Below are 20,846 nucleotides of genomic sequence, written 5' to 3' on the forward strand. Positions count from 1 at the left end.
TAGACTCAGACATGAGGACTGTACTGGAGGGCACACTTTCTTCCTTTTTTGTCTTTTAATTTTCTAGGCACAGGTTATTCTAGACCTCATCTTGGGCTTGCAGTTGGCAGAAAGAAAAATAGTGGCAGATTGGAATATCATGTTAAACAGGTGGACGTTAAGTTATATCATTTACTGGATGGTTATAGGGTATAGTGAGTAATTTAAACATGAACTCCTGCCCCCTTTCTTCCCAAGGGCCACCTGTTCTCGCTGTCCTCTCTCCTCCCCAAGACACCCACAAGACTGTCATGATTTTCTTATGGATCATGGACCACTGGAATGAAGTCAGTGCAGGAAAGAAGCCTGTATGATAGGACAACTGGTGGACATGAAGCTTCTCAGAACGAGAAATGCATCACAGGGTGTCCCTGTGTTTCTATAGAAACTTTACCTACAAAAGGAAAAATAGAGAATGTTAGGCTTCAGTGATAGTCAGTGTGTTCCGTGAACCAACTGGGAGACTGCACTCGCCTTTGTATTCTTACCAGGAGATCTTGGGATAATCCGATTTAATTCTAGCAGTAGGATGTGTTTAGGGCCTGTGCCATGCCAGACCCTGTGCTGCAGTAAGAGATGGAGATGTGGACCCTGCAGGCGATGGATACCCCTCTTGCCGTTACCGTCTGGTGGGAACATTGCTTTAGTGGTTAAGCAGCTTGGCATGGAATGCCTGTTTTAGGTCGAGCCCTACTAGTGTCCGTGGAAATAAGAATGACATATTAATGAAGTTGTTCCTTGGGGTGCCGAGTTACAGCCCCATGCTGCTAACTATTATGATGGTCTTAGACGTGGTGATTGCTCATTCTGAGAGATGTGAATTACTTTCCAAATCAAAAAGTTAATTAGTTTTAAATTTGTTGGGTTGTCAGAGAGATACAGCTGGAAAATTTCCCTCTTGCCTTCTTGGTCCCTTAATCTGGCTTTGTGCAGGCGATTGTGTTTAATAAGGAGCAGTGGTAAATCAGTTATTGACATTTATTTCATCAAATGTAACTGTGTGAGTACTCATATTGTCACTTTGGTAGATTCGTTAACAAAAATTCCCTTAAATTCAGGGCTAGCTTTTCTTTTTAAATTGTAAAATGAATAACCTTTAGCATAAATCTTTAGATAATATATAGAACTTAAAATCACTAAATCCTCATATAATATTTCTAAATCATCTTAATTTCTAAAGATGGGCACATATCCGCTTGCTTTCTTTTCTGTTTAGTGTCTGGTAATCACCATTAATTCCATTTCTCTTTAGAGTATCACAGCTTTCTCCTTTCCTGACCACCCTCTGATTCCCGTCAGAAAGCCCTGGACAGAACTCTCTGTGGGACTCTGCCCATGTTTCTGAGATATTTCCTCAATTGTCCTGGCTGGGCTGTTGGGTCTGCCCATTTTACAGATGGGCAAGCTGGAGCAGGAAGTGTCTGGGTGGCTTCCTCAGGCCTGCAGCTGGTGGAGCAGCTACTAAAAGAATCAGGTAATTTAGACCTACTGGGGCTTTGCCCTCATGGGCATAATAAAGTTGGTGTTCCCAGCTCTGCCCACACGAAGCTATTGCTGGGTTTATCATGGTGATTCTTTTTTTAATTAGTAAAGTAAACGAGTACCTTAATAGTAAAGACATTTCCTTAGTTGTTTTTGTTTGTTTGTTTTTTGTTTTTTTTTTGAGATGGAATCTCACTCTGTCACTCAGGCTGGAGTGCAATGGCCTGATCTCCGCTCACTGCAACCTCTGTCTCCTAGGTTCAAATGATTCTTCTGCCTCAGCACCCCCAAGTAGCGGGGATTACAGGCGCCGGCCACCATGCCCAGCTAATTTTTTGTACTTTTAGTAGAGATGGAGTTTCACCACATTGGCCAACCTGGTCTTGAACTCCTGACCTCAGGTGATACGCCTGCCTTGGCCTCCCAAAGCGCTGGGTTACAGGGGTGAGCCATGGCTCCTGGCCTTCCTTTTTTTTTTTTTTTTTTTAAAGTCATCTGACATGATCTCTTCCTTCTGTCTTGATAAACCTCCCTTTAAACGCTCTGGCTTAGTTATTTTAGACTTTGCAGCCCTATGTAACACTGGTTTCCTTACATTGATCCATTTATTGTAATTTATTATAAGATAGGCAATAGCGGGGACCAGAGCTTGCTTGCTGTGCCATCTCTGTTTCAGCCCCAAAGTGCTGAAGACTGGCACTATTTTTTTTTTTTTTCAGACAGGGTCTCACTCTGTCATCCAGGTTGGAGTGCAGTGGTGCAATCACAGCTCACTGTAGCCTTTACCTCCCTGGACTCAGGTGATCCTCCCACCTCAGCCTCCCAAGTAGCTGGGACTGCAGGTATGTACCACCATGTCCAGCTAATTTTTGTATTTTTTGTATAGATGGGATTCCACCATGTTGCCCAGGCTGGTCTTGGAACTCCTGGGCTCAAAGAAGACTTGCACTTTCTTTGCCTATATGGCCATGCCCCACCCTCTCCCCTTCAGACTTGGTCTCCTCAGAAGATGAGAAAGGCAAGCTGAGCCTCTGCTGATTGGGCAACTCCTGGGCAGGGCTGGCTGAAAGGTGCAGGGACCACTGGACTTGGTCAGACTCCCTCAGCTATCTAAGCCTCTTAAGGCTTAGTGTTGGCAGCTGTGCCTCCCCCATCTTTGGCCTTTAAGGCAGTAAACCCATCCACCAGGGCTGCACACATCTCTCCCTAAGCCCAGAGCTATCTGACACTGTTCTCTGTGGCACAGGAGGAGACCCCTGACCCCTCGATTAGGTGACATTACTCAAGAGCCGGCACCCATTTGGTATTTTTCTGGAGCACTTGTAGCAGGCTCTGTGTAACTGGAGGAAGCAGGAGGTGTTTAGACCCTCCCCCAGAAAACCCTGTACTTTGCTGGATTATTCAGCTTGGCTTTCAAACCAGCCCCGGGTTTAGGATTAATTCCCTAACCTTCTCTGCCTTTGAAGACCCAGACATGGTGTGGTGAGAGATCTAACCACTCAATAGTTTTCCTTCTGCCTTTAACTCAGCCATATAAATGAGATAAAGTGTGCAGAACTCTTACCGTGTGCACAGTAAGTGGGAGCCAGTAGCAGAATACATGCTACATAAGGCGCCACTTTATTTAGCTGTATTTTGTCAGTCCAAGTGAAGATTTTAATTGCAGAATAGTGTCTTGCTAGCAAAACTGAACCTGCTTAGAGTCAAGTTTTTAAAATTCAAATGAATAAATGAAAAGTTGTAAGAAAGGTTGTTAAAGAAGCATTCTTTTAAGAGCATCTCAGATGTGAAAATCTTAGAATTTAGATGTCAGAATTGCGGTAGCGATGAGTCCCATGGCAAAGCTTCTATCTCAACTGTACTAATTGGTTCATAAATTGAACATGTGGGCTTCTTTTGTAGTGTCTTCAGGAAGTTGGGGCCCGAGGAACTCTGAAGGCAGGAGCTTCTTCAGCCCCTCTGCTGCTGGATGGAGATGCTGTTAGTCAGGGGCCCATCTTTAGGATGCTGGCACAGGGACCTCCTCAGATCAGGCCCCTTGTACAGCAGATTCCTTTCTGCTTTGTCTGCGAAGATCTGGCCACATTGAGCTTCACTCCACTTACTGTTTCATTTCATTCCGTTCTCAATGTGGGTGCTTTGGATTCCCCACTTTCCTAACCCAGATAGCCAGTCTTCTTCTATGAATCCCATAATATTTTGGGTGACAGACTGAGGCTTACTACCTAACCAAGGACCTCTGAAAGTGTGGATGCGGAGGCCTGACTATGGTCTGGAGCAGGGCTTCACCACCCTTCACCACAGAGCCTCACCCCCTGTGCCCAAGATGGACATGGGGTGGATCCAGGGATGGAATTTGAGAGTCCTCATTTATGCTCTTTCAGCAGCCTTCAAACTGTTTTTTTGGTAGCTGAGAATCTGTAATTGGGTTTTGGATTATGAAAAATATTGCTCAGCACTCATATTATATTGATTCAAAAATAAAGATTGTGTAGTTTAACTGCATGGTAAAATACAGCTTTATAGAATGGCAATTTTTTATTTAAGTTCTTCTACATTATAGTGAGAGATAATAGACTCAGGAAGGGCACAATGAGGAATAAAGCTGTTGTACTGTATTGGCTAAATGACACTTTAAATGATTTGGCTGTCAACTCATAGAAAGGTTATGAACAGTGAATGAAAAATCCAAAATTAATTCCCTGCTTCAAGAAAGTGTGATTTATACTATAATAAAATTAGATTTTTAGTTAAAGAAATTTAGTCATTAAGTAATGCCCATGCACTGAGTCTCATTTATAACCATCTGGTTTGAAGCTTCTACAGAAAATAATTTCTCCCTTAGACCATGCATCCAGGGCCTTGGTGTCATTATGTCAATGAATTTTATTCCTTACATTTCTGCTACAGCTTCTGAGGGGTTGCTTTTTTAAGCACTGGAAAGATGAATTCTTATTTAGCCTCAATAATTGAGGAAGCCATTGAACTCATTTACCTCCCCAAAATAATCTGATCATCGCCCTCTTTTAGCTCTTTTCATTAATGGTAGTGATGATAATGACGGTGGCACATGTTGGAGGACTGTGTGCCGGACGCCATGCTAAGCATGGGACAAGCTTATTACTTCGTTTGATCATCACAACTACTCTATGAGGAATTTACTTTAATTCCTGCCTTTACTTTACAGATGAACAAACAGAGGCTTAGGAAATGTTAAATAATTCAACAAAGGTGACAGAGGCACAGCTGGCAGGGACAAGTGAGGATCTAGCTCAAATCCATCTAACTTCAGAGCCCCCACTCTTAATCCCTGTCATATTTTCCATGAATGTGTGTTGAGTATTTCCTTGGAGGAAATAGAATATAGTGGTAGGATCTCAGAGGTCTGAATCTAGTCCTGACAGGGCCACTTCTCGCGTGATATTCAGCAAGTTGCAGTCTTTCCCTCAGTACATCTTTCTTCATCTGTAAATTAGGGAATGGGGTTTGTTCCCTCTGTTTAACAAACTTCTGATTACTCCTGGGTAATTTGTCTTATTTTAAAATTTTTTTACCGAAGCCTATCAAATATATAGTAAAGGCATATGTCCTAAGTGTAGCACTTGGTTAATATTTTGGAAGTGAACACATTTATGTGACCACCACCAAGATGATAATATAGAACATTTCCAGCATCCCAGAAACCACTCTGTGTCCTCCCGGTCATCATCCTCCCATACACACACACACACACGTGTGTGTGTGTATGTGTGTGTGTGTGTATATATATATGGGAGGATATATATATATATATATATATATATACAAACATACACACATATATGAATATATATGTGTGTGTGTGTGTATATATATATATATATATATTCACATTCCTTTTTTTTTTTTTTTTTTTGAGATGGAATTTCACTCTTGTTGCCCAGGCTGGCGTGAAATGGAGCGATTTTGGCTCACCACAACCTCCACCTACCGGGTTCCAGCAATTCTCCTGCCTCAACCTCCCGAGTAGCTGGAATTACAGGCATGCGCCACCATGCTCAGCTAATTTTGTTTTATTTTGGTAGAGACAGAGTTTCTCCATGTTGGTCAGGCTGGTCTCGAACTCTCGACCTCAAGTGATCTGCCTGCCTTGGCCTCCCAAAGTGCTGGGATTACAGGCGGGAGCCACTGTGCCCGGCTAGGTTACTATTAATCTATCATCAGAGATTGGTTTCGCTTGTTTCTGAGATTTATCAAAATAAAATCTTAAAACTGTACTCTTTGTTTCTGCCTACTTTCCCTCAGCACTATGATAATGAGATTATCTATATTATCACATATTGCAGTTTGTTCTTTTGCATGGTGTTGAAGTTTTCTATTGTATGAATATGCCACAATTTATTCATTCTACCATTGGTGGACATTTGCATTACCTATCATGCTGCATTCAGCATTCTTAGACATGCATTTTGGTGCTCACATGAATGTATTTCTGTTGGACATGTACTTAGGAGTTAAATTGTTGGGTCAGGAAAACAGATGTCACGATAGTTATTTTAACATAATTTAATTATCGGGAATTGGCTAAACAGATATTAAAGGATTATGAAGGTGGAAAAGGAAGCACTGCAGTACTTAAGAGCAGAACCTGCAGGAAAGAATACCTTTATCACTACCATCTCCAGGGGAGGAGCCTTGCCAAACTGAGACTCAGACCAATGAGGAAAGTTTTGCTGGTGCTGGTTCCTCTGAGAGTATAAAAATTATAGCTCCTTCATATCCTTGTAAACATTTAGTGTTATCAGTTTTTTTTTAAATGTCATCTATTATGTGGTTTATAGTAGTATCCCACTGTGTTTTCAGCTTGTAGAGTGCCTATTTAAGTCTTTTACTCATTCTTCAGTTAGGTTATTTGTATTTTTCTTATTGATTTACAAAAGTATTTTATATATTCTCAGTAAGTCATTTGTAAGATATGTGGATTGCAAATATAGTTCCTTAATGGCTTCCCTTTTCACTGTCTTGATCCTATATTTTAATAAACAGAAGTCCTAATTTTAATAAAGTCTGAGATACTCTTTTGCTTTATGGTAATGCTTTTCACATCCTCTTTAAGAAATTTTCACCTGCTTAAAGATCGTGAAGATACTTTTGATATCTTATAGAGACTTAAATGCTTTATTTTTCACATGCAGATCTACAATCCATCAGGAAATTACTTTTATATATGTTCTAAGATACGACCAATATTTTTTCTATGAGGTTTCCATGATGTGTTTGAACTTGCTTATAGCTCAGCATACAGCCAATTTTTGTAAATCTTGAATGGACACTTGAAATGAAGTACTGTTTGGTACAGTGTTTGATGTGTATCAATTAGGTCAAGCTTTTAAATCATAGTGTTCACTTTTTTATATCCTTACTGATGCTTTTTTCCTCTGCTTGTTCTATCAGTTAAAGACAGAAATCTTAAAAATTTTCCCACTGTTATTGTAGATCTCCTCTTTGTTCTTTGAGTTGTGACTTTATATATGTCTAGGCTTTGCTACTAGGTATGTACAAGTTTAGAATTGCTATATATTCCTGTTGTTCCTTTTTTAATTATGAAGCATTCCTTTTTATCACTAATAATAATTCTTGCCTACCTTATCTATACTCATTTTTTCTTGAAGTTAATATGGCTTATCTTCTAAATCTTTTTATATTCAGCCTTTTTGTAAACATATAATTATGATATGTCTCTTGTAGGCAGCATATAGTTGGATATTGTTTTCTCTATTATGTCATTCCTCATGTTTTAATGGGATTATTTAGCCCATTTATAGTTAAATAGGTTTAAATATAAACCTGTGTTTTCTCTGTTCTATATTCCTTTTTTCTTCTGCCTTTCTTATCTTCTTTCTGGATGAGACAGTTTTTGTTATTTCATTTCTTTGACGTCTAGCACTAATTTTGCTATTTTTGGACAGTACTAGGACATTATAACACTTTAATTTCATTTGACTTCTGATCTTTTAAAAAGTATTACTGTATCTTTTAGTTCTACAAATATTTTTATTTTACGGTGTGTTATTGTTAAGAAGCCAAAATGTATTTTTATTATTTACTTATTTTAATCCTTTTTGGTACTCATTATTTCTTCTTGCACAGCTATACAATGATCTGAATGATTTGTTTCCTTTCTGTTTTAAAAGTTCCCTTTATAGTATTACTCTTAGTGTTAATTTGTTGGCAATGTATTCTCTCAGTTTTTTTGTCTAAATGTATCTGTATTTTACCTTCGTGTATTTTACCTTATGAATACCCATATTTTCATTAGATTCTAATGTTTTTTTCAAATTTTAAAGGTGGTAGATACTATATTTATTACCTGGGTGAGCTGTACACCAAACTCCCAAGACACGCAGTTTACCTGTAACAAGTTGCACATGTACCCCTGAACTTCAAAAGCTAAAAAAAAAATTTTAAAGGATGGCGTTTCATTGTCTTCTGGTTCCATTATTTTCTCTTGAAAAGTCAGCTATCACACTTACTGTTGCTCCTTTATGGGCAATGTTCTCCCCATCTCTACCACCCACCCTTTGGCTGTTATAAAGATTTTTTATTTGCCTTTGAATATTTAAGTATTTTACTGAGTACCTAGGGATGGTTGTGTTTGTATTTATCTTGCTTGGGGCTTGTAGAGATTTCCAAATATCTGGCTTGATGTCTTTCGTTAATTTTGGAAAACTATCAACAATTTCCTCTGTCCTTTCACTCTGAAAATTCAGTTACATACTTGTTAGACCTCTTCACCATGTTATGATGTCTTATACTTTTTTCTGTATTTTTCATTCTTTTTCTTTTTTCCTTTCAGATCTTCTGTTTGGTTATTTTTTACTGATGTAGCTTTCACCTTACTATTCCTTTCTTCAGTTGTGTTAATCTGTTGTTAAATCCATCTATTGAATCTTTCAGTTATTTAATTTCCAGTTATAAAATTTTCATTTCATTATTTTTTGTTTGTTTATTTTTATTTCAGTAGGTTTTTACAGAACAGATGGTGTCTGGTTGTGATTTTTAGTGGTGATTTCTGAGATTTTCATGCATCCATCACCCGAGCAGTGTACACTGTTCCCAAAGTGTAGTCTTTTAATGGATCCCAGTTTTATAATGAAATTCAGCATCTTTTCTTCTATCTTCCTAAACATATTAGCAATAGTTATTCTAAAGCTTGTGCCTAAGAATTCTAAGATCTGGATAACCTGTGGCTCTGTCTCTGTGGTCTGTTTTCTTAGATTTTAGCCATTCAATTCCATTTCCTGCTATGCCTCGTAATTTTAGATTGGATGCTGGAGATTATATATGAAAAATTGTAAAGCCTGTCGATCACTTTATTGTTTTCCAGAGAGGGTTTATTTTTTTTTTGTGAGACAGATAGACCCCTGGAATATCATCTTTACCTACTCGAGAGTGGGAATAATTTAAGAATATGTGGTCTTAGCAGCACGTCTCCTGTATTTGCCAGGGCCATTCTTTCTTGGAAAGCCTAATTTTTGTCTCTTTAGTACCATGTACTATCAAAATCTATACTTAGATTTTATTATTTGTTTATAATAAATCCATACTTAGATTTATTATTTTTGCTTGTTTGAGGCTACTTTTTAACTCATTTCTCAGCCTTTTGCCCTTTATCTGTGTAGCTCAGGCGTAATCATATTTTCAGGGGAAGCTGAAAATGTTGAGCCTACTTCTTTCCAGGGTTTCTGACCCTCAATTTCTGGCTTCTTTGGTAGCTTTATACTCTGATTTTTATTTCCCATCTCAGAGAGACTTCTCTAAGTTCTAGAACATCAAATTCTGTTTGGCTTCTATGCAAAGCAGCGAATGTCACAAAGGAGAAGTGCAGCAGTGAATATGGGTCTCATCTCAACCGACTTTTCTCTCATCACTTTCCTTTAAGTTCTGGCTGCTTTTGTTGCTGTTGGATGCCTTCGAAACCTTTTTTTAATTCCGCTTTTATAGTTGTTGATAGCAGAAGGATTAGTCTAATACAGGCTATTTCTCCATTGCGTAAAGTAGAAGTCTATCTCATAAAATTTTCACAATGTCCCTAGGAATTAACTATCATGACTTTATTTTTAAAGTTGGAATGCTGTGTGCATAGGCATTGGAATCAGATTTTGGGATTTAAAACTCAGCTGTCCACTGACCAAAATGTGAGGCCTTAGACAAGTTTAATTTCTCTCCCCTTTCAATCAGTCTCTGAGAAATGAAGTGGAAGAAACCTTTAAAGATCAGATAATCCCATTTTTATTTAAACTACTTTAGAGTATAATAAAAGGAAAATTTCCAAACTCATTATATAAAGTTAGTTTCATTTTAATTCCTAAATCTGATAAGAAAAATCTCAGATTGGTAGGCCAATCTCGTTTATGAATGTCAATATAAAAACTTATAGACCAATGCATGTAAAACATATTTAAAATAATAACAGAATCCAGTCACATATTTAAAAAAGTATATTATGACTAAGAGAAGCTTGTTTCAGAAATACAGGGATAGTGGAATACTATGAGATCTACCACGTAAGTCATCCTATTAATAGAACGAAGGAGAAAAACCATATGATCATCTCCTTAAATGCTAGAGAAAAGTACTTGATAAAATCCAACACATTTATTTTATTTTATTTTTTATTCAACAAATATGTATTGAGCATCTGTTCTGCTACAGCACTGATGATGCAAGAGTGAAAAAGATACTGGCGCCCTCCCAACCCACATTCTACTAGATGGAAACAGTCAATAAACAAATGAGTAAAGGAACAAGCTGTTTTTCAGCTAGAACATACATTTATTTTTAAAACTCAATAAAATGTATATTGGTTTCATTAATATAATAAACATACCTTAGGCTAACAGCCAACATGTCACTTAATGGGGAAATGCTAATGGTTTTCTTCTGAAAGTAAAAGCCAAGACAAGGGTGTTCAGTATGACCACAACGCCTAGCATGAATTGAGAATTAGTTAAAGCCATGAGACAAGAGAAAACAACTGGAAGTGTAGGAATTGGAAAGAAGAGATAAGATCATTGCTATTTGCATGTTATATAAATGTTCAAATGGAAACACCAAAAGAATCAATGGAAAAATTATTACAAACAATAAAATTTAACCAAAAAGCTGGTTATAAAATCAATATAAACATTATTTTTAAATTGCCATCAAATATACAGACAAAACCTAGTTAGAAGAAATAATAAAAAAGAACATTCCATTTATGATAGAAAAAGACATACAAAAAAGAAATATTCAAAATATGCACAAGGAAAACTATAAAATACTCTCAAAAGAAGCAAAAGTAAACTTGAACAATTATTAAAAATGTTATTAGATAAGACCATGCAACATTATATAGATGTTAACTTTCCCTAAATTAATTTATAAATTTTATGTAATCACAACAAAAAATTTATAGTTTTTTTCTGGAGCTGATTATGAACATTTCCTGTTCCATGAATACTTGTTGTTTCCAGAAACAGAGGTGCCAGGCCTTGGAGCTGGTTGCTGAGAAACCGTTTGAGAGGAGCTGGGTTTGCTTTGTGCAAAATATGCTCTGTGGCTTACGTTTCCTGCATTACACCTGTCATCTCTATGCCTCCTCTTCTGAACCCTGACCTGATGAGTACTCCTTAGGAACCAGCATTTCGTTTGTGTGATGCGCTGTTGGCATGTGATGTGGATCTTCCATGGGTCTCCACTGGGTCTTTTTGCTCATTAGAAAGTTAGCAGTCAGGGAATATAATGTAGGTAAGACAACCTTCCCAGTGCCCCCTTAGTTTCATCTCTAATATTGCCTCCCGTTTCCGACCACAAGAGGATGCTAGACAAGAATGCTAAGTGTGAAAGACAATGCTATTGCCTTGAAAAGCACTGTTGCTGAATGATCTTCTTGGCTGCGGTGCTGAGGAGGTAGTCCCAGTTTGGTGTTTTCTCTTCTCTTCTTTAGTTGCTAGTATGGATTTTCAGCTCATTTTTACCTTAGACGTTTTATCCAAAACATGTCATTGATGATGAATTGGAGAAATTTTTATTAGTTATGAAACTGCAATATGCATTTCTAGGCTTTCCCCGTTACTTCTCACCAAGACTTTTCCTTTTTCTAGAGCTACCCTGAATTTTCCTACCACCCAACATTTTCCTATGCCATTCCTTCTTCCTGGTGCACCCTCCCTCCCCCATTTCGGTCTGAAAACCTGCCTATTCTTCAGTGCTATTTTCAAAGATTCTTTTAAAAACACTTTTCCTTATGTTTTCCATTATAGCCGGACTGTGAAATACTGGTTTTACAAGACAAATCATTCTTTGATTTCTCAGTAATTTGTGTCTGTTCCGTAGCCCCTATTCAACTGTGAATATCAATGCAGGGACCCTGTTTTGCCTGGGTAACTTATGAAATATTTTGCTTATTGCCCTGCACATAGTAGGCTTCAACAAAGATAGGACTGAATTATGGAAAATCCAAGGGCTTAATTTAGTCCAGTGGCATGAACTGGCTCTCTAAATTGTTTATAGGATCTCACCCTTTGGAAACTATAAATTGTGCTTAATTTATCATCAGGTGATGTCAGTGACATACCCAGTAACAGTGGTGGTCTTCACCATGGCACCACAAAGCAGAACCTGCTTCTGGCCAGATAATTTTAGCCTCTGTCTGCTTATGTTTTCTTCAGTGCCTAAAAGCACGTACAGTTCACACAGAGGGTGAGTCATCAACCTGGAAGACGGTCTTCGTTAACACTTGGTACCAGCCCAGATTCCAAATAAGGAAGGCCCTGAGAATTAGCTGTGCTCCTTAAAAACTTTGTGATTAACAGTATTTTTTTTTTTTTTGCCTAAGCCCCCAAAGCAACAAGTTGTTTACATTTATAGATGTGCATGTTGAGAGTTCAGTAGACCCAACATTGCTCGGTGTCATGTTCTTAGTAGATTGTTCACCTTTTCATGAATATGTGACTAACAAGAGAAGAGATATTTGCAAGTATCTGTACATATGAATTATTCTTCAAAAAACACAAAGTCTTTCTTTTCTTGCAGGAGCCCAGAAGCTTTGAAGTCACAAGAAGAGAAGGTAGGAAAAATGTACTCATACTCATTTTATTTTCAGTGTTGACATTTTGAAGTAGTTTGCTGAAACTAAGACGAACTTCCGTCTGTGAGCAGCTCATTCTTTGAAATTGCGTGTGGCCTTTCCTGGGTGCTGACTGCTTGGCACTTGTCTGTAGGGACTCCATGAACTGAAGGCCAGGTTTGCTTGTGAAAACTGACTTCCACCTTCAAGTACAAGAGGTGGAGCCTAGGGAACTGGCTCATTCACAATCATGTTTTTGGTCTTTTAAACCTCATTTTTGAGTGAAGTTTGGAGTAATTATTAGTTTTACCCAACAAAACAACAACAACAACAAAAACAAATCACTTATGGTTTGTTCAGTATTTAAGAAGAGATGCCACTGTGAAAAATATTTCTGAATAGGTTTCTTACAGCTTCAGCTAAGCTGAAATAGAAATAACTAATTAATTTTCCTTTTGTAAACAATTCCATGATGTTCTGTTTCTCTTGCCAGAGTTCCTGTAGCACATTTGTTTTCTGGTCTCTGAGGTAAACATAGATGGTTGACAATTTCAGAAATCTTTTAGTGGAAATTGAAGTACCCCTTATTCATTTTCAGTAATACCTAGTCTCTCATAAGGGATGTCTTTTTTATGATTTGTGGAATCATTGACAATTATCTCTCTCTCTCTCTTTTTTTTTTTTTCTTTTTGATTGAGTCTAGCTCTGTCACCCAGGCTGGAGTGCAGTGGCACGATCTCGGCTCACTGTAACCTCGGCCACCCAGGTTCAAGCAGTTCTCCTGCCTAAGCCTCCCGAGTAGCTGGGATTACAGGTGCCTGCCACTGCACCCAGCTAATTTTTGTATTTTTAGTAGAGATAGGGTTTCACCATCTTGACCAGGCTGGTCTTGAACTCCTGACCACAGGTGATCCACCTGCCTCAGCCCCTCTAAATGCTGGAATCACAGGCATGAGCCACCACGCCCGACCAACGATCATCTCTTTATTACAGGGATGGAGCGATGAAATCAGAAACAAAAATGAGTTCTTGGTCTAGAATGTGGCTTTGGTTTTAGCCTTCATTACATCCTTCTCTGTGGTACTGTCTCCAAAAAGGCAGACAATCTAAAAGCAGTTAGCAAATTCTATATTGACTCCTAAATCAACATTGCTTTGCCCCCTGATTAGTTCTTATGTTATGCAACACAGCGAAAGACATAGGGTGGCTGTGTTATCAACATGTGTTGCCAGAGCTTCCTAACAAACTTTTCACACTATATTGAGTACAGCTAGTAGTTTGGTGCTGTCCATGGCTCTGGAACCCGAGGGTCATAGGATCTGGATAATCTGTCTCTAAGATGAACTTTCCGGCTTGCATTCCCATTCGCCATTATCTTTGGTTGTGGACTGGATGTCCTCTGAACTGTAGGGCAGGCAGTGTGTAAGGCAAACTGCATTGTTTGGATATCAGCACCAAATGGATGAAGGTGGATGGAGCAGGGAAGGATGTTTCTTATGGAAAGTAGTGTTCACAGTAGGTACCGTGACTGTGTGAGTTGAAGAGAAATAGCCATAAAGAGAAAAGAATTTGACATGAACTTTGGCTTTGAATTATATTCTGTTTATGCCAGTATCTCCGACTGTGAATATTTGGAATTTATTTGCATTATGAAATCACATATAAACTTAACCTTTTTGGAATCTCACAGTCCTTGTGTTGAAAATGTCTCTAATGAGGCCGGGGTTATAGGAGAGCCATGTATTTCTATTCAAGTGCATGAAAAAGGCCTGATTGAACTTATGACTTCAAACCCCCAGAAGAGTGAGAGTCTCCAGAGGTTGAGTGAAGGTGTAGTCAGGCTGTGCTCCATTCATCTGTAACCTCCCCACCGCCGGAAGCATCAGCCTTCACGAATGGTTGTCTAGGAACATACACTCTGGGTTTGTACTAGCAAATGTTTTCTGACAGCACATAAACTTTTTTCTTCCTATTGTGCAATGATGTCTTTCTTGCTTGTTTCTCTCAACGTTGAATGTTTCAGAGTTCCTAAAATAGCCCCGTGCTGTAAAGTCAGTACTTACAACCTGGCAGGAAGAAAGGGAGAGTGGGATCTTGTAGGTTGGTTCTAGTATTTTTAGGTCTGGGAACTCACTGATTCACTGACTTGGGTTGTGGGGTTGTTAATCTTCTCAGAACAGTGTACAAGTTTAGAAATAATAGAAGCATTGTGGATATTTCAGTAAATTATTTTTCTTTCAAAGAAAAGTAAGATATCATCTAGCAATGAACACCTGGGTTGGTTCCTAGCTCTGACTTGACCTGGGACTGAAAGAGGAGCAGATGAGTAATATTTGATTTTTTCTGCAAAGCTTACCAGATGCAGAAGAATCTAGAAAGTCTTCAGGTCTAGAGAGGAAGTTCCCAATCACAGAACCTGAGGAGGTTTCCTGTTTTGCTTTGTCTTATTTCAATACTGTACCTGACTTAGGAGCATCTACTCCATTAAAGGTTTAGGGCCACAGATGGCTAGCCAACCGCAACTTTGCACTGTGACTTTTGGAAACTTTAGACTAAGTATGTGTGATGAGAAGTGAGAGGGGCTAATGTTAGCAGTGGAAATAGAGTCCAGGCCAAATCATAGTGGGAACTGGGGACAGTTGGGGGAAAGTGAATGCATTGTGTGCCTTAGACCTGTCCTCTGCGCTGTTTCCCCCTCCCCCCTCCAGCCACAGATGCCATGCTGCCTAGCTTTCTTGCCTCTGGCATCACTCACACTGTTCCTGCATGCCTTGTCCCTCATCCTTGTCAAATACACTTCCCCTTCATCCCTTCCAACTCTCTTTCTTGTAGTGTTCAGCTTACCCTATCTAATTGGAGAGGTAAGGGCTCCTATCAGGTTGCGAATTTCCTTAGAGACTCTCTGCCTCTCCTACCTCCCCAAATTCCTCACAGCCGTAGCTCAGGACCAGTAGTTAATCAACAATTGTTTCTTAAGTGAAAGCTATACATTTGCTTTATGTGTGTTGTCTTTTCATTCTGGCCTTTCCTAGTAATATACAAGTTAGGCACTGGCCCTTTGGTTCTAGAAAGTCACTTTTAAAAAAATGTTCCATGGCTATCATTAGATATCCATGGCTGATGCATTGATGAAAATTAAAATAAGCTTAGTATTATGGGTTGAATTGCATTCCCCAAAAAGATGTGTCAAAGTCCTAACCCAGAACCTGTGAATGGGACCTTATTTGGAAATAGGGTTTTGACAGATGTAAAGATAAAGTCATACTGGATTAGGATGGGCACTAATCCAGAAGTGAGGTCCTTATAAGAAAAGGGAGAATTGGATACAGACACACAAGGAGAACATCATGTGATGATGGAAGCAGAGAATTGCTGGCAAGATGCAAGGAACTCTCCATCCCTAGAACGTTCAGAGAGCATGGCCCGCCTGCCCCTTGATTTTGTACTTCCAGCCTCCTGAACTGGGAGAAAATCCATTTCTCTAGTTTTAAGCCACTTAGTTTGTAGAACTTTATTATGGTTGCCCTAGGACAGAAAGACACTTAGAAAATGTTGGACTCAGTAAACTTTAGTTTTCATTGTTGTTGATAATGATGATATTTTGACTGAAGAATCTCTCAGGATTTTTCATAGGCAAAATATCACTCTCAACAGGGAATGTAATATGCAGCATTTTCCAAAGTTGGTTCCCCATGGGATTCAACAAAATTAATTGTGTTGTTTTTGACCATCTCAGGGCAGGCATTCCTTGCAGTGCCTTTTACAAACCCTGCCCTAGAGAGCCCAGGAAGAGGGAGAGCTTCCTTAGAGTGCCCGGGCACCAGACTGTGCTTCATGGGCTGTGCACACACAGAACAGTGTGGCAGCAATAATGATAATACCTTCTTAGTTACTCTGACGTTTTCAGAGGACGTTCACATTCTTTACCTGCCTTTTCCTTGAGTAACCCATGACACAAACAGAGCAGATAGCACTGTACACATGAGACTCTTTCCTTACTTTTCATATTAATTTTTAGTATGTATGAGGGATGCTTCTGGGCCAGTGCCTCTCTGATGTCCTGGACCTCTCTTTAATGGGCGGTGGCTGCTTAAGTGACTCGATCTTGCTTCATCATATCCACGGGTGTCTGTACATTATGTTGGCTGCCAAGCCCAGAGAGCTGAGAGGGACTTCCTGGGGGCGCTTATTTGTGGGATTTGAAGGTAGACACCATAGCAAGGATTGTGGCAGGACTATGAGACTGATAGGGAATCCTCTGGGAAGGTCATGTGCCTCCCCCAGGGAGATGGAGCCATTCCTCTTTCAGGGAAGTCCTGTATGACCCTGGATATTCATGCCTGGGACCTATGTGAGCCGCATGGGAAGGAGTGATGGCTGCATCCCTCTATGCTTTCCAATGCAGATATTTTCATAACTCCCTTCAGACACCTAAAATTTAATTTCACCTCTTTCTGAAGCTTCAGCAAAAGGTGCCAACCTTATCTCTCTAAGACACTCCCATGTCCACTGTGAGGGCCAGTGCTGATTGTGACTGGCCAAAATTCATCTACTCAAACCAGTACTTTTCTCTGACTGATCCCATCACGTTGAATTACAGCCATGAGAGAACACTTGAGTAAGCTGAGCAAATGGCTGGGATAATTCAGCCCTTGTTAGCCATCTCTGAGGAGCATAGGGCAATCTGTAAGCTACTCCAGATGTCTGTGATTGTGCTGTGATTAGGGGCTGCGAGTTTGGGGATTGGCACTAATGTCATGTTGCATCACCCGCCCTCCCAAGGCTGGCTTCCACACATGTTCCAGCCCTATCCAGCCTGGCTTGGCTTCCAGCCAGGCTGTGAGGGAGCCCGGGAGAGGAGGGGCACTGTATCTTCAGGGAAAAGGATAAAAGGGGGTTACCATCACATGCACATTCAGGATGGCTCTGGCTGCTTTGCAGTGCAGATCTCCTAAGCAAACATGACCTGCCAGTCCTGAGTGTGAAACTAGAGCTTCACTTTTTGAAAAGCCATGGAATTGGTCCCTAATTGGCAGCTGCCTCCAATAGCCCCTTTATAGTTCTCTGCATCTGGGTGAACTTCAGCTGTCAAGAACTGCATTCTGTTTACCATTAATTTTGATTTTGTTTAGCAGATGTTTTCTGGATCTCTCAGTTGCCTGCATAATCTATCTTGGTGTAATGTGAAGTGGCTGACTGTCTTCAATGAAACAGATTAATAAACTCCTAGGTTATTTTGAGGTTATTTCTTTAATAGCTGCAGATGTAGGGAATTTAAAAGGAAGCCATCCAGATTTGACAGTGCCTGGAGCAGTGGGTCTTTTTCAATCCAAGACTGCCATCTGGGGAAAGAGATGGCTTTTCCTTCCTCCGTTCCACCCTCTCTCACATGCAGTGGGGCACTGCATGTTCTTCTACAGTCACTGGGCTCAAAGCAGTTGAGAGTGACATCTATCTTCTGACTCCCAATCTCACAGAAATTGGCTCTTTCTGGATCGCGTTGCCTTTTTTAAGCTTCTGGGAAACTATGTTGTGCCTAGTTGCCCGAAGTTGAATGGGAAGTGCATGGCGCCCCCAGCTGAGGTGTTCTGCTTAAGTTCAGCGATCTGGTGCCCAGTTTTAATTGTGATCAGTTGGTAGGCAGCTTACTCACAGTGTGACTTCGGGTAAGTTACTCAACCCTACCTGAAATAGGATGGGGATAGAAATAGTACAAACCATCAGTTCCAATTCTGAGTTGTAGAAACCGGATTTGTACTGACTGAAGTTTGAAAGGCTTATGACGCTGCAGAATCTAAGGGTGGATCTGGCTTCACAAACAGCTGATACAAGGATTCTCACACTCTTCCTGTCCTTCCTTCTCCTGCATGTTGGCCCCTTCCAGGCAGCCTTGCAGGATGGCTATAAGCAGCTGCAGCTCACAGAGTCCTGCCTGCTCACCATCTCAGAGGGCAAAACTTTTCCACCAGAACGACACCGGAAAAATCCCCTCAGGTTTGCAAAATCATCTTCATCCAGACCACAGGTGATGGTTTGGCCCTCAAAGGAAGGATCTGGGCAGGCATGCAGTCGGTGCCCACAGAGCCTCGTGGACATATTGGGAGGGGCGGCTGTGTGTGCAGAGCCCTTGGCACAGGACAGGCAATGTCCTCAGTGCTCAGTGCGTGGGTAATTTTTACTAGAGCTCTTACAGACCTGGCCATAGACAGAGAGGCCTTTCTCAAGTTACCAAGCTCATTCTTCTGTCTCCAAGAAGCATTTATGAGACTCTGGATATTGTAGCCCATCTACTGTTCCATGAAGAATTATCTTAAACTTAGCCTATTTCTATCGCTTTTCTCTGTCAGTCTTTCTTTAACTTTCTGCTCTAAGTCTCTCATTCTACAATCAGAAAAACTAAGCCTTTAAGATGGTGCCTTTAAGAACTTAAAGACAAACATAAAGCTTTTCTCCCAAGATCAGGGGCTTTCTGAGCACTGAGGTCAGAAATCATCCTTAAACATTACAGATATGAACTGTTTCTATTGACTTTCGATTACTCTATTATAACACAGTCCTTCCCAAGGACCAACGCAGATGAGGAACCTTCCTGAGGACCAAGCATGATGGCATTAGCCAGAGGATTCTCAGGCTATAGATAACTCTAAGGTTCTGTTCCTCAGGATTCTCCAAGGGAATTCTAGTGCCTGGAACTGGAAACGTGAGCCTGGACTAAGACAGTGCAGGTGAGTGGGGTTCTCACTCCTGCCCCTGCACGTGATCTCCCTGATCACAGGCCTTCCAGGCCCTGGGTAAGTGGCTGTTCCATCCCATCCCCTGGCTGAGCTCAGCTCTCTTCAGTGATTGGAGGCAGCAGGACCTTTGGTGGATAGCTCAGGGCTCATGATGGATCTTCCAGTGATGCTGTCTCAACTTGAGATATGTGAATCCTCCGCAAAAGCTACAACACCACTCAGCTGGTATGCATAGCCTGAGCTCTGGGACAGCTCTCATGCTTCTGTGCAGGCACAAGTTTTGGAAAAGCAGGGGTCAGATCTCTTCCTCCCAGGGTCTCCTTTCCCTGACACAGAGTGGGACTGCAAAAGTGTTAGATGTCTGGTGTATCCCAGGGCTGACTTGGCTCTGTGTCATCTCTCCATTTCTCGCAAAGATCAGATCGCAGGTACAGATCACAGCCCCACCACCCAGGAGGCTCACGCTTATCTCTGAGATCCCAGCAGAAGTTAAGGTTGACATTTGTCATCTTTGTTCCTTGCCTGGTCCCCAATCCAGGGCGTTTCTTTGCTTTTCAGGAACCCTTGAAATTATGTTCTCCATATAAACACTGAAGCCCTTTTCAAACCTCATTAAGCTATTTGCCCCAGCATATTAATGTGCCGTGTGCCATGTCCAGGTTGTTTGACTGTGACCCCATAGCTCCAGGACACCTGGTCCTGTCTGCTGTGCTTGTTCTTTTCCCCCAATCACTGGGAATGCTCACTTTCCTTAACCACCATCCTCTGAGAGCTGCTCTTCCCTTTCTAACAACTTGTGGGTCCTTCTGCTAGAAGGAGCTTAAAATGTGTTCATGCATATGAGCTAAACCTCTCTGGTTAGGATAGGCAAGCTATAGGGCCTTGGTCAGTGTGGGCGGGATAATGAACCCCTGTGTAGTCACTTGTTCTTGCCTAGGGTTCTCCTTGGAGGTGGCATTGCAATATTTGGGCATATTTACTATCTGGAATCTGTGGGGAAGAGTCACATTGTCGAAGAGGTCATGACCCCTAACGAGTGCGAACCACTGCAAATTCCTAAGGACCAAGAGACAGAATGGTGTCAGCCTGAGACACACTGATCCTGCCCCTCAAGGACCAGTGAAGAGAGACGATGGCACTCCCTGTGTGCCTGTTGAGGTCCCCACCCCACCCAGGAGGCTCACCTTCATCTCTGAGATCCCAGCAGAAGTTAAGGTTGACATCTGTCATCTTCGTTCCTTGCCTGGTCCCCAAGCCAGAGGCATTTCTTTGCTTTTCAGGAACCCTTGAAATTATCTTCTCCATATAAACACTAAAGCCCTTTTCAAACCTCATTAAGCTATTTGCCCCAGCATATTAATGTGCCATCCACAAGCCTCTGGGGTTAATTATCTGTGACTTAAAAATCATTTGTTTCTGTCTCTTTTGTCTCCTTGCTGCCTGGCAATCTTTCTTTATTAGGAAACGAGGTACAGAATGTAGCTGACCATTATGTTCTA

General features: G+C 40.6%; 1 protein-coding gene across 2 annotated transcripts in view; it reads left to right on the plus strand.

The window, feature by feature from the left end:
• Nucleotides 1-20,846, plus strand: part of FSTL4 (follistatin like 4) — a 425,558-nt gene that overhangs the window by 26,789 nt on the left and 377,923 nt on the right. For both annotated transcript variants that reach the window (XM_017532416.1, XM_017532418.1), the window contains exon 3: nucleotides 12,580-12,613. In XM_017532416.1, coding sequence (XP_017387905.1) covers nucleotides 12,580-12,613 — 34 coding nt within the window. The remainder of the gene's footprint in view (nucleotides 1-12,579; nucleotides 12,614-20,846) is intronic.

The sequence above is a fragment of the Cebus imitator genome, unplaced genomic scaffold (genome assembly GCF_001604975.1).
Source record: "Cebus imitator isolate Cc_AM_T3 unplaced genomic scaffold, Cebus_imitator-1.0 Scaffold76, whole genome shotgun sequence".
In the NCBI taxonomy this organism is placed as follows: Eukaryota; Metazoa; Chordata; class Mammalia; order Primates; family Cebidae; genus Cebus; species Cebus imitator.